At 47.3% G+C, this 13,050-nt stretch overlaps 1 protein-coding gene across 1 annotated transcript in view; it reads left to right on the top strand.

Annotated features, from left to right (window-relative positions):
- The first annotated feature begins 1,278 nt into the window (after positions 1-1,278).
- Cfap74 (cilia and flagella associated protein 74) overlaps positions 1,279-13,050 on the top strand; it is a 50,641-nt gene continuing 38,869 nt past the window's right edge. Inside the window, 9 exon segments of the mRNA XM_038334344.1 lie at positions 1,279-1,401; positions 4,004-4,140; positions 5,538-5,636; positions 6,694-6,760; positions 6,762-6,799; positions 9,475-9,642; positions 10,175-10,306; positions 10,872-10,974; positions 11,868-12,025. Of these exon segments, the coding sequence (XP_038190272.1) occupies positions 1,279-1,401; positions 4,004-4,140; positions 5,538-5,636; positions 6,694-6,760; positions 6,762-6,799; positions 9,475-9,642; positions 10,175-10,306; positions 10,872-10,974; positions 11,868-12,025 (1,025 nt within the window).

Here is a 13,050-nt window from a genome sequence, read left to right as displayed (position 1 = left end):
TAAGTTAATAAATAAAAATAAACAAACAAATCTTGAAAATTTAAAACGAACAGGGGGAAGGATAATATGAGCCTAGATTCCAGTCGCAGTATACCAATGCTGTGTATTCCTGTTGCCGTTTGGGCTGACACATCGCAAAGACGACCAGTCATGCTCTCTTCTCCCTTGGAAAACTGTAGTGTGCACCTCTACTTTTAGCCGACCCACAAAATTATATCAACTCCAACAAAACAGTTATTTCTTTAAAAAAAAAAAAAAGATGTATTGGGCTGGAGAGATGGCTCAGAGGTTAAGAGCACTGGCTGCTCTTCCAGAGGTCCTGAGTTCAATTCCCAGCAATCACATTGTGGCTCACAACCATCTGTAATGAGATCTGGTGCCCTCCTTCTTCTGGCCTGCAGGGATACATGCAGGCAGAACACTATACACATAATAAATAAATAAATAAATCTTTTTAAAAAATTGTTTATTAACTACACAGTGTTCCACCTGCATGTATCCCTGCAGGCCAGAAGAGGGCACCAGATCTCATTACAGATGGTTGTGAGCCACCATGTGGTTGCTGGGAATTGAACTCAGGACCTCTGGAAGAGCAGCCAGTGCTCTTAACCTCTGAGCCATCTCTCCAGCCCCCAAACAGTAATTTCTTAATAAAATCCAACACTTGTTGCCAATTTTCAGAGATTACCTCAAGAATTTCATTGAGGGTGATCTGCTTGAATCAGGAACCAAGCACAGTGTTCATAGAACATGTGACTGATTTGTCCCCCAAAGTCTTCTAAGCTTTCCTCTTACTCTGATGGGTGCTGGGGACAGAACTCAGGTTACCAGGCTTGGCAGCAGCCCTTCCCTGCTGAGCCGTTCTGTCACACAAAATCGTTGTTATTGTGTGCCCGTGTGAGCAGACGGGTTTACTCACCTCTTGTCTGTCTTCTTTGCAACATAAAACTCTTTGACCTTTTAAAAATGTAATTTTGTCTTATTGATGCCTTACAAACTTCCCCCAATACTTCTGCTATGAATACTTTTTCTTAGTCTATAGCTTATATATTTTCTTAATGTGTTAGATGAGAGAAAGTCCTTTTTTATATTTTGAATTTTGTTATGTCGCAACTGCAAGTCTCAAACATCTTCCCTTCCGTGGCTTCTTAAATCCTGAAACCACAGGTGTGTCTCACTGCACTTTAGTTCTTACAAGTGTTAAGGAATTTTAAATCTATAATCTTGATGATATATATTGTATAATAATTTTTTTGCAGCTAACTTCTGTCTCCCAGTATGGAAGAACCTACTGCCCAGTTCTCTGACGAGGAGCTGATGGAGAACTTCCCCGCCATGGATGATGGTAACAATGTAGCACAGAAGAGCGTGGGCTTCTTGCGTGCCCTTATTCCGGGAAAAGTACAGAAAGGACATCTACTAAATCCAATATCTCTCAAACAGGGAACTTCTGCTCTTGTCTTTAGTTGACAAATAGTGACTGAGAGTCGGAATGTGGCAATCCACTTTTTCTGTTTCCAAATCACCATTAATGAATTGATGCCATTTTTAATTTTAATCCTTTGAATGTGACCTATTTTTCTTTTTTCTGGAAGATTTTAGAATTTCTTTTAAGAATTTCTGATGATGCAGACTTTTCTGAGACATCCTGGATTTGATGTCCCACTGAGCCTACAGACTTGATCCCTTGGCTCTGTTTTCTGGGTCTGTGAGGATCCTATCCCTATGACCCTGTCCCTGACCTTTCTTCCTCTTGGGTTTCTGTGGCCTCTCTCACCTCATCTTCCCTCCTTCACCCTCCTCGCTGTGGTCCGCTCTGGCCTTTTACATTTTCTTGTCAGTAATTTTTACAGAGCTATATGAAGACATGGAGATAAACCCATTATTCTTCATGTTTTTCTGTAAGTTTACAGTAATGTTCTCAAGACAATAATTTAAAAAATAATTATAAAATAATTTTTACAAAGACGTCTGGGTGGCTGAGTACTTACTGATGTTGCCGAGGACCAGTTCAGTTCTCGGTACCTAGATGAGCTCACAGCTGTCTGTGCCTCCAGTTCCTGGAATCTGACACCGTCTTCTGGCCTCTGCAGGCACATGCACACATGTGAGCAAACACATAAAAAAAAAATCAAGATTAATTTTTTACATGTATCTACTTGCGTGTGTGCATGCCACGAGTGTGTGCTGGAAGAAGACACTTGCCAGACATTCTCTCCTCCCACCACGTGGGTTCTGGAGCTGGAACTCGGGTCTTTAGACTTGGCAAGCAGGTGCCTTTATCCACTAAACCATTTAACTGGCCTTCAGGGTTTTTTGAGAATCCTTCTACATTTAAAGTTATTAGAGATTAGGCTCAGTGATTAAGATCACTTCCAAGGGTACTGAGTTCAATTCCCAACAACCACATGGTGGCTCACAACCATCTGTAATGAGATCTGGCGCTCTCTTCTGGCCTGCAGGCATACAAGCAGACAGAACAGTGTATACATAATAAATAAATAAATAAATAAATAAATAAATAAATAAATCTTTTTAAAGAAGTTTTAGAGATTTAGAGAACTTTTATTTGGTCATTTCTTCCCAATCACATTTACTGTGTTAAAAAGTATTACTTGAGGGCTGGAAGATGGCCCCGTTGTTAAGAGTATGTGCTGTTCTTACAGAGGACTCAGGTTCAATTCCCACCAACCATGTGGAGTCTGACCACCTCCTCAAGCACTAGACATGCATGAGTTACACAGACATACATGCAGACAAAATGCTCATGCACACAAAATAAATTTTTAAAAAGTGTAACTTGGGCCAGGCATGACAGTGTAATTAATTAATTAATCCCAATATAGAGGCAGAGACCAGTGGATCTCTGAGTTTGGGAGCAGCCTGGTCTTCACAGCAAGCTCCAGGCAAGACTATCTCTGTCCACCTGGAAGGTCAAAGCAGGAGACCCGTCATGAGTTCCAGACCAATCTAGGATACAAACTGAAACCCCACACAAATGAAAACAAGACACAATTAAGTAAAAAACTGAGCTAGGCTTGATGAAAATGTCTTTTAAATTCCAGCTGAGGCAGGAGAACAGTAGCAAGCTCAAGACTAACAACCTCCCAGTAGCTATCAAGCCTGTCCTGGAACTAGCTCTGTAGACCAGGCTGTCCTTGAACTCACAAAGATCCACCTGCCTCTGCCTCCAGAGTGCTGGAAAGACTTTTTGTTTTGTTTTGGGGATTTTTTTTGGGGGGGGGGGGGTTGAGACAAGTTTCCCAGTAGCTACGGAAAACATTTTTAAAAGCAATAATGAGCCAGGCGGTGGTGATGAATGCCTTTAATCCCAACACTTAGAAGGGAGAGATCTCTGTGAGTTTGAGGCCAGCCTGGTCTAAAGAGAGAGAGAAACCCTGTTTTGAAAAACAAAGCAAAACAAAACAAGGAATGTTAGTGTTGATGTCATCGTGGAAGCAGAGACCGAGAGTCTTGGGGACACCCAGAGTTCCCCCGGTACATGTGTGCATGATCTTATTTTTCATTTTTTAGAAATATTTTTCTTTTCCCTCTGATAATTTTTTTGTTCTATATTTTGAGACAGAGCCTCATGTAGCCAAGGATGGCCTCCAACTTCCTAGACCTGACCTGGAACTCCTGCTTCCCCTGCTTTTTCTTTCCCTGTACCGGGACTATCGGCAGGAGCCACCACACTCTGACTACAGTTTGGCTTTTTGTTGTCTTTGTTTTGTTTTGACTATTTCCTTGATTTCCAGAGAGGATCCAGTTAGAGGCTCCAGAGTTTGAGGTGGAACCGCTTCCTCTGGGATTTGAGGACGCCGCTGTCCTAGGATGCCCCTGGTAATTCTTTGAGCTGCAGCTCTTCCCTCTGTTGGACTGCGGTTCCAGTGGGCTGTGGAGGTGCTGGGCGGAGAGCACTCTGGGTAGAGCCGAGTGCTGTGGTTTGTGTGTGAAGCAAGTGCTATCTTTGTTTTGTTTTATTTTGTTTTCAAGTTCAGTAAAAAAAGAGAAAGGGAACGCTGAGAAAACAAAGAAGACAACCACTAAAGACAAAGTCAAGGCATTTCACCTTCGGAAGAGCTTGAACCTCCTAGACAAACTGCATGAGGAAAAGGACCTTTTTATTCAGAAGACTAGGTGAGCTCACTTGCTGAGGACCCTTGGCCTAGCCACTCCTTCTGGTAGTACACGTAGGATATCCTGCCTTTTGTCTCCTTGACAGCTCTGGGCAGGGAGGAGCAGCCTCACAACCCTGAACAGATGAGGTGCCCAGGGCCCCACCTCCTTGTCCCCTCTCTCAATCTAGACAAGTCCCAGATAACTAAGGGTGCCTCTCGGCCTGCCAGGCCCTGCATGATCATCTCGTTTCTGCATGTTTCAGGTGTGACTGAGGCGTTAGTGGAAGAAAGCTTCCTGCTTTTCACGTCCTGCTGGTCTTGGCCAGCGTATTCAGCAGAAATACTGAGTGTGTTTTCCAACAGACAGAAAAGCTGGAGACTGTAGTAGGCAGCTGTCCCCTGCTGCCACCACGAGATCCCAGTGTTTAGCTTTCCCCACTGAATATGTGTCAACATGTGTCATAGTATGATTCTTTAGCTGAATCATTTGAAAGTAAATTTCAGGATCATGATTCTCCTATTTTAGGGTCTCTGAAAAACAGAAATATCTTTCTGCATGACCTCAGCACATAACACCCCGTGTGGGTAGAGGTTTTACCCGGGTCCATGGCTGAAGCTGTCTGCCATCCTCTGGGTGCCCCTTAGAACTCATGCTTCTGATTTCATTCTGTTGCTTTCGTGTAACAGGAGTGAATCTCTCATTCGGGCTCACACAGGGCACAGCCTTGGTCTGTGCTGCAGCACACCGAGGAGCAGCAGCCTTGGTCTGTGTTGCAGCATGCCGAGGAGGAGCTGCAGTCATTTGCAGCTATGTGCTCTTCAGGGCCTGTGTGTGCCCCTGGCATCACTGCATTCCCCCAGGCTTCCTAGGCTGATGGCCTTTGGAGGCGTCTGCACAACTGGCCCCTTTGGCAGAGTTTTCAGGAAACACCTACTCAGGTGTAACATGAGGTTCTGCTTGTTGGGGTTTCTGTCCTGCCCAGTTCCCACAGCTGGCAAGTCCCAAAGAAAATCACACAGAGGCTAGCTCAGTTGGTAGAGCATGGAACCTGCCCTGCTGAAAAAGGTACTGAGCCATGTGACTAACATAGGCTAGAATAATGGGCTAACATAAGTTATAAGAGCTAATACGAAGCCTGAGCTAATGAGCCAATCAGTTTATAACATATGGAGACCTCTGTGTAATTTCTTTGGGGGCTTACTGGCTGAGGGAACTGGGCAGGACAGAAACCCGCACAAGCAGGCCCTCATGCTACACTTGTGTGACATGGCAGAGTCAGAGAGACCCCCTAGAAAGACAATATATTCCTCGTCCTTGGCCTGAACCTTAGACCTTCCTCTTCTCTGCGCCACTGGCCCCTTCTGAGACTAGAACCTTAGGAAAACATTATGGCAATTCTTATTTCTATGTTCTAGAGGGGAGCTGCATGTCTGTCGTCAGAGGATGGACCTGCTCAACAAGCAACAGGAGAGCTTGGCATCTGAGATCTCCATGGAGAGAGACGCCAACAACATGTACGTCAACCGTCAAGTGTTACTACGATGGCCCCTATGTATCATACGTAGAGGTTTATTCATTCATTCATTCATTCATTCATCCAGCAAGGGTGAGTGTAAATGTCTGCTGTGTTCAGATAGTTAAGAAGCAGACAGCATCTCTCTAGAGTGGCAAGCAGTTATTATAACACGGAAGGAGAGATGTCAGTCTAGGAGCTGGCTCGGCTGGTGAAATACTTGCTACACAAGAGTGAGGACCTGAATTTGATCCCCAGCTCCCATGGCTGTGAATACAAACCTATAATCCTAACACTGAAGGATCCAGAGGTCCTGCTGGCTAGCCAGACAGCCGGATCTGAGCTCTGGATTCAGTGACAGAGCCTGTCTCAGAAGAATAAGGCAGAGAATGACTGAGGAAGATACTTGATGTTGACATCTGACCACAGGCATACACATGCACGAGCACACACACAGAGAGAGAGAGAGAGAGAGAGAGAGAAAAGAAATGTTGATAGAAGGTGCTGAGATCAGGGAAGAGACGAGGCCGAGTCCATGCAGCTCATGAGGCAGAAGTTGTAGTCTTGGTCACAGTGGTGGCTATGGCTTCTCTGTAGAGTGTTTCTATCTGTTTGCTTCTTTATTTATTTAGAGACAGAGGATGGCACACTGAGAGAGCTGTTCTGCTAGGAGGGAAGAGGGACAAAGTGAACTCAGAATAGCTGAACACCAGGCTTAGTAGTGTTTAGAGAGAATGCTGGTCCTTCCTGGGTGCAACAAGCAGGAATTTCCTAGGAGAAAGTGAGAAGCCAAAAGCAGAGAGTGTATGACCAGTGATGAAAGCAGAAACCCCACTCCATGGCCTCCGACCTCCACAAACCTTGGTCCTACTTGCCCAAGGGGAGGTGGGTGTATTAAGCACCTTACTTGACCCCACAGGTGTCATCTCTGGTCATCTACTTCATATATTTCCTCCCGAACATGGGACAGCCAAGGGAAAACATCAGGATGTCCTCGGCTCTCGCAGTGAGACCGCTGTGCTGACCTGTCCTCCTGTTTTTCTGTTGCTGTGCTCCAGGGCTGCTTTGGGCCGACTCCAGGCTGCATCCAGACGCCTGCACGCAGAGCTGGAGAATGAAAAAGACCCTGCAGTCCAAGATCACGGCCATGCTGAAGGACAGCGAGTAAGTCAGCTTCTGACCAGTTCACAGCACACAGGTCTCAGAGCAGCTTGTGGGACAATTCCTGATTCGAGTAGGAAGGAATAATTTGCTTTTCACTTTCTAGATGCTTAGGAAAGAAAAGGCGGGGTGCTAAAGCAGCCGAAAGGGAAGCTTTTCATGTTGTTTTCTTCTCAGTTTCCTCAGATTTCTTTATAATTTTAGCAACAGTGTAATCAGTTTCTTTCCCCTCCTCTACCCTTGGGCTGGGACTCAGTTTGTAGATCATTGGCTTAGTGTGCACAAAAGCCCTAATTTGATCCTTAGCATTGGAGGAAAAAGTATTCTCAGCTTTTCTGAAACATCCACAGGAGGGGAAAAGACAGCTTCATGATTTTAAGTATTTTGTTGGTCAGAGTTTAGACCTGCAACTAGAATTGCCTCTAGAAAGTCCATTTTTAAAAAAAAAAAAAGTTTCTTTTGGGATATATGACAGTTCCACTGTTAACACCAGCAAGAGCTCCCAATATAGCACAGCTCAGTGAACCCACTGGGCTCCTGCCCAACGCTGGGTCCACGGCACGGGGCTCGGCTGTCGTATGACAGCAAGTGAGGCTGGAAAGCTCTCCAGACTGAAGGCCTCACAGAGGACTAGAACACTGTCAGGAACCCGGGTGGGCAAGCGGTAACAGCTGCGGACTCGGCTACAGACCACAGCCCGACCAAGCGTCTTACCCTCCCCCTCAGTAACTCTTGATTCTTAAACCAGTTCCTGACTTACACCTGTTACAACGTTCACAACTCAAGCCGACACCCTACGCACAGCTGGGACAGATCAGTCCGTCCATGTCTGAGAATGTGAGCACTTACACTGGTCTTGATTGGCACTTGGCTAGTACTGGCACTTTCTCTCTGTGGTTCTGAAACCAGGACAGGCAGACCCTTGGAGGCCCTGCCAGGATTGCGCTGCTAGATGCATCTGTTACTTGATGTTTTTCACGTTAAAACAATGTCAGACTCCTAGCAGCAATCCACAAATGGCCATGGCATCTTCTCCTGTCCCCAGGGCCAGCAGCATCCCTTTCTGTGAACCTTCTCTTGCTGCCGTCTCTCTCTGCCACACTGGTGACTCAACAGAAGGTCTCTGGTGGGTATCTGAGATCAGCTTGCCTCTGCCCCAAAGCCTTTTGTCCTATTTTCATGAGACACACAGAACCCACCTTTGCTCCCTGACAAGCATGGCCAGCTGGTCTCTGCCTCTCAGGATTCCATCAGCGCAGAGTCCATTTCTAAAGGCCATGTTTCTCACATGTATCCCTAACACGCATCACAGGACATGTGACTTTGGATGTTGTTGGAGCTATACTAAAAGGAGCGTTCCTACTCAAGGCAAGCTTCTATATAGCATGTTCTCTCCAGACATGTGGCCCTTTCTTCCACTCAACACTGAAGGGACTTCTAGTATCTCATCTCTCTTAGTCTAGATTTCCCTGTAACTGCCATGGAACTGATTGAGGAGAAAGACTGGACTCAACTCCATAGTCATGACTTGTTAACCAATTTATCTGGGCAGTAATAGTACACGCCTTTAATCCCAGCACTAGGGAGGCAGAGGATGGCAGATCTCTGTGAGTTCAAGGCCAGCCTGGTTTACAAGAACTAGTTCCAAAGCAACACAGAGAAAACCATGTCTTGAAAAAAAATTAACAAAATAAGAATGGAAGGAAATTTTCTTAATGCAAATTATCACAGTTATTAAAACCTTTAACTATACAGGAACGGGACTTAGGACATTAGCCTTGCTGTCAGATACACCAAAGTGCTTCCCAGTGTTGTATGGTGAATCATACTCCTTCTGCCATTAGTTCTGGGTATTAGTAGGGTCCTCCAGGCAGAGCAAGGCCCCAGGAGATGCTCTTAGGTACCCACGTTCAGTATTCTGTAACATATAGACACGTCAGCTGTAACATATGTCTAGACACATCAGGTACAATGCTGGAAACCGTCCTTGAGTCATTGCAGAAGGGCACGTGGTGGATGCATGGTTTCCCAGGTCCTAGGAAGACAATTTTGTACTTACCTTCCTGCTACTCATCCCAAATGAAGATGAGCTACAAGCCATCTGGACTTGTGCCGGGGACCCTGAGGGGAGGGGTGCTGGGTACATTGTAGCCACCACAGGTGCAGTACTTACTGGCCATTGGTGAGAGTCACCTGAGACCTGAAGTTAGACAGATCTTCATTATCCAGATACACCTGGGCTAGGCTGGCGGCTACCATCCTCTGAGCCTTTTCCAGGCATGTTGAAGACTTAGGGTGGTTCTTGGTAGCTCCAGTGATCCTCTCAGAAGACATTTTTAAATGTTTTCCTCAGGCCAGGCAAGAGGGCCACTACAGTGAACTGACCACTCATTCAGGTGAGTGCCTTTGGCCAATGATGCTAGCTCAGGCTAGATTTGAGTGTAATAGTAATTTTCTTAAGTTTGGAGACCAGGTGGTGGAACCTCATTCTCTGAAATATTGGGCCAGGGAAACCTTAGAGGAGGGTGCTGGCCCCTCATCAGCGTCTAACATCGGCCTAGAGTAATTATCAAAATAAAGTTACCAGCAGGATCACCCCAGATCCCGGAGGAGTGGCCACCCAGGTTCTTCAAAACACTTAGCTACCATAAAGAACAAATTAATTTATTTTCCGCAAGGAATGCCATGTGGCACATTGAAGATTCCAGAAAGGGCAATTGAGGATTGTCCGGAAGCCATAAGGAAGAAGAGGCAGAAGCTAGGCAGAGGAGCCTTGAGATACAACGCAGCTCAGGCAAGCTTCAGAAGGAGAAAGAAACCCTGGATAAGGTGGAGAGGGGAAAACCGTCTGCTGAGGGCCCGGGTAAGTGGCCACCCAGACCCTGGCCCTTGCCGGTTCCTTCGTGTTCTCCACCAGGCTTTCTAGACCCAGCTCTTTGCACCTGTGCCTGGTATGTGCCGTGGTACTAGCGCCAGGCTCCCGCCTTCATGTTAAGTGCCCACTGTCACCACGGACATGCACCAGGGAAACCATCAGAACCCTTCCTTCTGCACTTCCTCTACCCCTTCTGAGATGTGCTGTTCTCTGACCCTGTCACGTATCTAGAAGCTCCTTTGCCCACACAAGCCTTGGATACTCAGTTGCTATCCAGCCTCTGAGGCAGCCCCTATCTCTGCTCAACCATGGATCCCCAGGGCTAGGGGCTACTGGATTCTGCTCGCCCAAGATGGCGCAAGTCCCTCTTATCTCTCTTCTCCTGCCAAACTCCTGCTCAGCCTAGGTCAGACCCTGTTTTTGTGACTTCCTTATCCCAGAGCCCCCAGCAGCACTGTGTTTAACATAACATACCTGGGTCCATTATGTTACACTTATTCTAGTCTCTGCCTGGGTCACTGCAGGAAGTCCTTGCATGTGCAGAAGGAGCTGGGGCAGAAACATCAGAAACTGGTGGAAGATGCCCAGAGAAACCACAAGATTGCCGTGAAGTTCCTGAAGGCCTCTCTGGGAAGGTGGGTTCTCACTTTAACTCTGTCTTCTGTCAATGCCCTTAAGGAATTTAGGAGTGTGGGTTCCTGGCCTTCACTTTGAAATTCCCTGGTTCAGTCATTACCTAATCATCAGAAGCAAACAGATCTGGAGTTTTTATTCTAAGCTGCTGTTTGTATTTGCAAGAGAAGCACAAGCAACCATGAGGCCCTGGGGTCTGGAGAGCGTCCCCAGCCACCTGTTCCGGAGGAACAGGCCCTGGACAGCAAGGCTCATCCGTCTCACCTTTGTGTTGTGAGCGCTTGTTGTTTCTCTGGTAGTTGTAACCGGCACCTGAGACTCCTATAACTCTGTAATTGTCAACATTACCTGCATACATCTCTTTAAAATTCCACATACAACACCGGACATAGCAGCACACACTTTAATCCCAGCACTCAGAAGACAGAGGCAGAGGCAGACTGATGTCTCAGTTGTGGTCAGCCTGGTCTACATAGGAGTTCCAGGGACAGCCAGGGGATACACAGAGAGCCCCATTTCAAAACAAACAACAAAAACAATAAATAAAATGCAGCAATACTAGTCCAGAATTCGAGAGCGAGAGCGGGAGGAGGAGATGGAGTCCCGCAAGCACATGAAACGGCGCATGGATGCTGTGCTGGCGCTGAAGAACAGCATCACTGCCAGTCGGGTAGGTGCAGCTCCACCTGCAGCCTCTTGGGCACATCAGCCCCCTGACCACCCCCGGGGCCTGCTGGTGGAAGCCAGGATTCTACCTTTGGCTCCTGCCATGATCCCTGCAGCCTGCCCAGCTGCTCCCTGAAGGAACACAACACTGTTCTGAGAGAAAGAGTCACAGGACCCGGGGCGATGTGAGGGCCAGCACCAGGGCTCAGAGCTCAGTTGGGTAGGAACGTGGCAGGGAAGAGCAGGCCGCCACCTGCTCAGAACCATGACGACTCAGGGGCAAGGGAGCAGACAGTGGGTGCCCAGCATGAGCACAGATGCACAGAATTCCATACCCAGGGAACCCAGGGCTGTGTGCTGGGCGATAGATGCATGGGAAAATTATAAAAAATGTTTGCAAATTGCCTACCTTGGGACTATAGGTTTCAGCATTGATTTAAATACATGCATATTGACAGAGGTTTCTGTCCCATCCTGTCCTGCCCAGTCAGGCAGCCGTTCAGTCACAAAGAAATACACAGAGGTCTATATTAAATATAAACTGATTGACCTATTAACTCAGGCTTCTTATTATCTCTTATAACTTATATGAGCCCATAATTCTTGTCTGTATTAGCCACGTGGCTTGGTACCTTTGTCGGCGAGGCAGTCACATCTTGCTTCCTCTGTGTCTGGGTGATGAATGCAGAATGAAACTTCTCTTTTCCCAGAATCCTCGTTGCCCCGCCTCTACTTCCAGCCTGGCTGCTGGCCAATCAGTGTTTATCTAAAATACACGTGCCAGGGTATAGACCATTGTCCCACAGCACATGCATTCAAAGAAAAGGGCTGAATGAGCACTGCGTGTGTGTGCATGGCATTTTCTGGTATTGTGACTCTCGAGTTACCTGTTTCCAGGAAACACTAAAGAAGTTCCAAGCCTGGGGCCAGAGCAGGGCAGAGCTGGCCAAGCAGAAGGCCCTTACGGAGAAGGAGGTGATCCTGGCCCAAGGTGGCGACGCGTTCAAGCACCTTATTCACCAGCGCAGGCACCAGGAGCTGGAAGCCCAGAGGCGGTGAGAGCTGGGAGACCCTTGCCTGGACGTGGGCACAGAGAACCAAAGACTTCACCTCCGTCCCCCAAAGCAGCAAAGCTAATTCTTGCCAACTTCTCACCAAAAGCAGCTGTGGGCTACGGGACAAGGACTCCAGCACTCTCCGCCCCAGCCCTGACTGCAGATGTCTCCATGGGGTTCTGGCATTTGGGGCTTTTACAGAGGTTGTTAGTGGGCCAGGTCGCCTCTTTCCTCACTTCCGGTTTCCTGGTTCTTCAGCTGTGAGGTTCCTGAGTTCCTGTGGCCCCTCCTCCTTGGGGGATACCTGGGCTCGTTCACTTCTGGCCTCTGGCTTCACTCTTGGTCTCCTCCCGGCCGTGAGTCAGTGCTTTCCCCGACAGTTCTCAGGAGCCCTACCTCATGCCGACCTCACGCACATTCCTTAGCTAATTTCCACTTAACCCGGCTTCTCAGTGTCTCTGCCTAAAACTGTCCTTTCTGAAGGGCCAAGCCGTTTCTCCCAAGTCCCTTGTCCCTGCTGGTCACTGCATAGGATCTGCTTGGATATTGCCTGTTGGCTCTCTGGCTACAAGATATCTTCCTTTTCAAAGTGTCTCACAGATGTGTAAAACACACATACACACTCACACACAAACAGGCACACCGCTACAATTGCCACCAGAGTTTTGATGTTTCCTGTCAGTCTGACCACATTTGATGTGGTTGTATGTAGGTTTGTTGCCTGAGTGGTACCTAGCAAGGGATGGCTATAATGAATCTGTGAATGAGTGAATGAGTTGTCACCAAGCCCTAATGCTGCCCTTGCCTTTTGTCTCTGCTGAGTCTCCTAAACCACAAGCCTAGAAACTAGGGCAGGGAAGCTCAAGAAGGCCAGCGTTTGCCGTGGGGACTTCTAGACTAGGCTGAATGAGGCAGTTCAAAGCCAGACAGGGCAAGGCAGGGTATGGTAAAGTGAGGACCCAAATCACATCTGCAGCTTAGTAGGCGTGTGAGCCTTATCTGCTATATTCTCCAACAAAAAGACG

The sequence above is a fragment of the Arvicola amphibius genome, chromosome 6 (assembly GCF_903992535.2).
Source record: "Arvicola amphibius chromosome 6, mArvAmp1.2, whole genome shotgun sequence".
In the NCBI taxonomy this organism is placed as follows: domain Eukaryota; kingdom Metazoa; phylum Chordata; class Mammalia; order Rodentia; family Cricetidae; genus Arvicola; species Arvicola amphibius.
The sequence above is the reverse complement of the archived record's forward strand: the minus strand, read 5'-3'. Positions and strand labels throughout refer to the sequence as shown.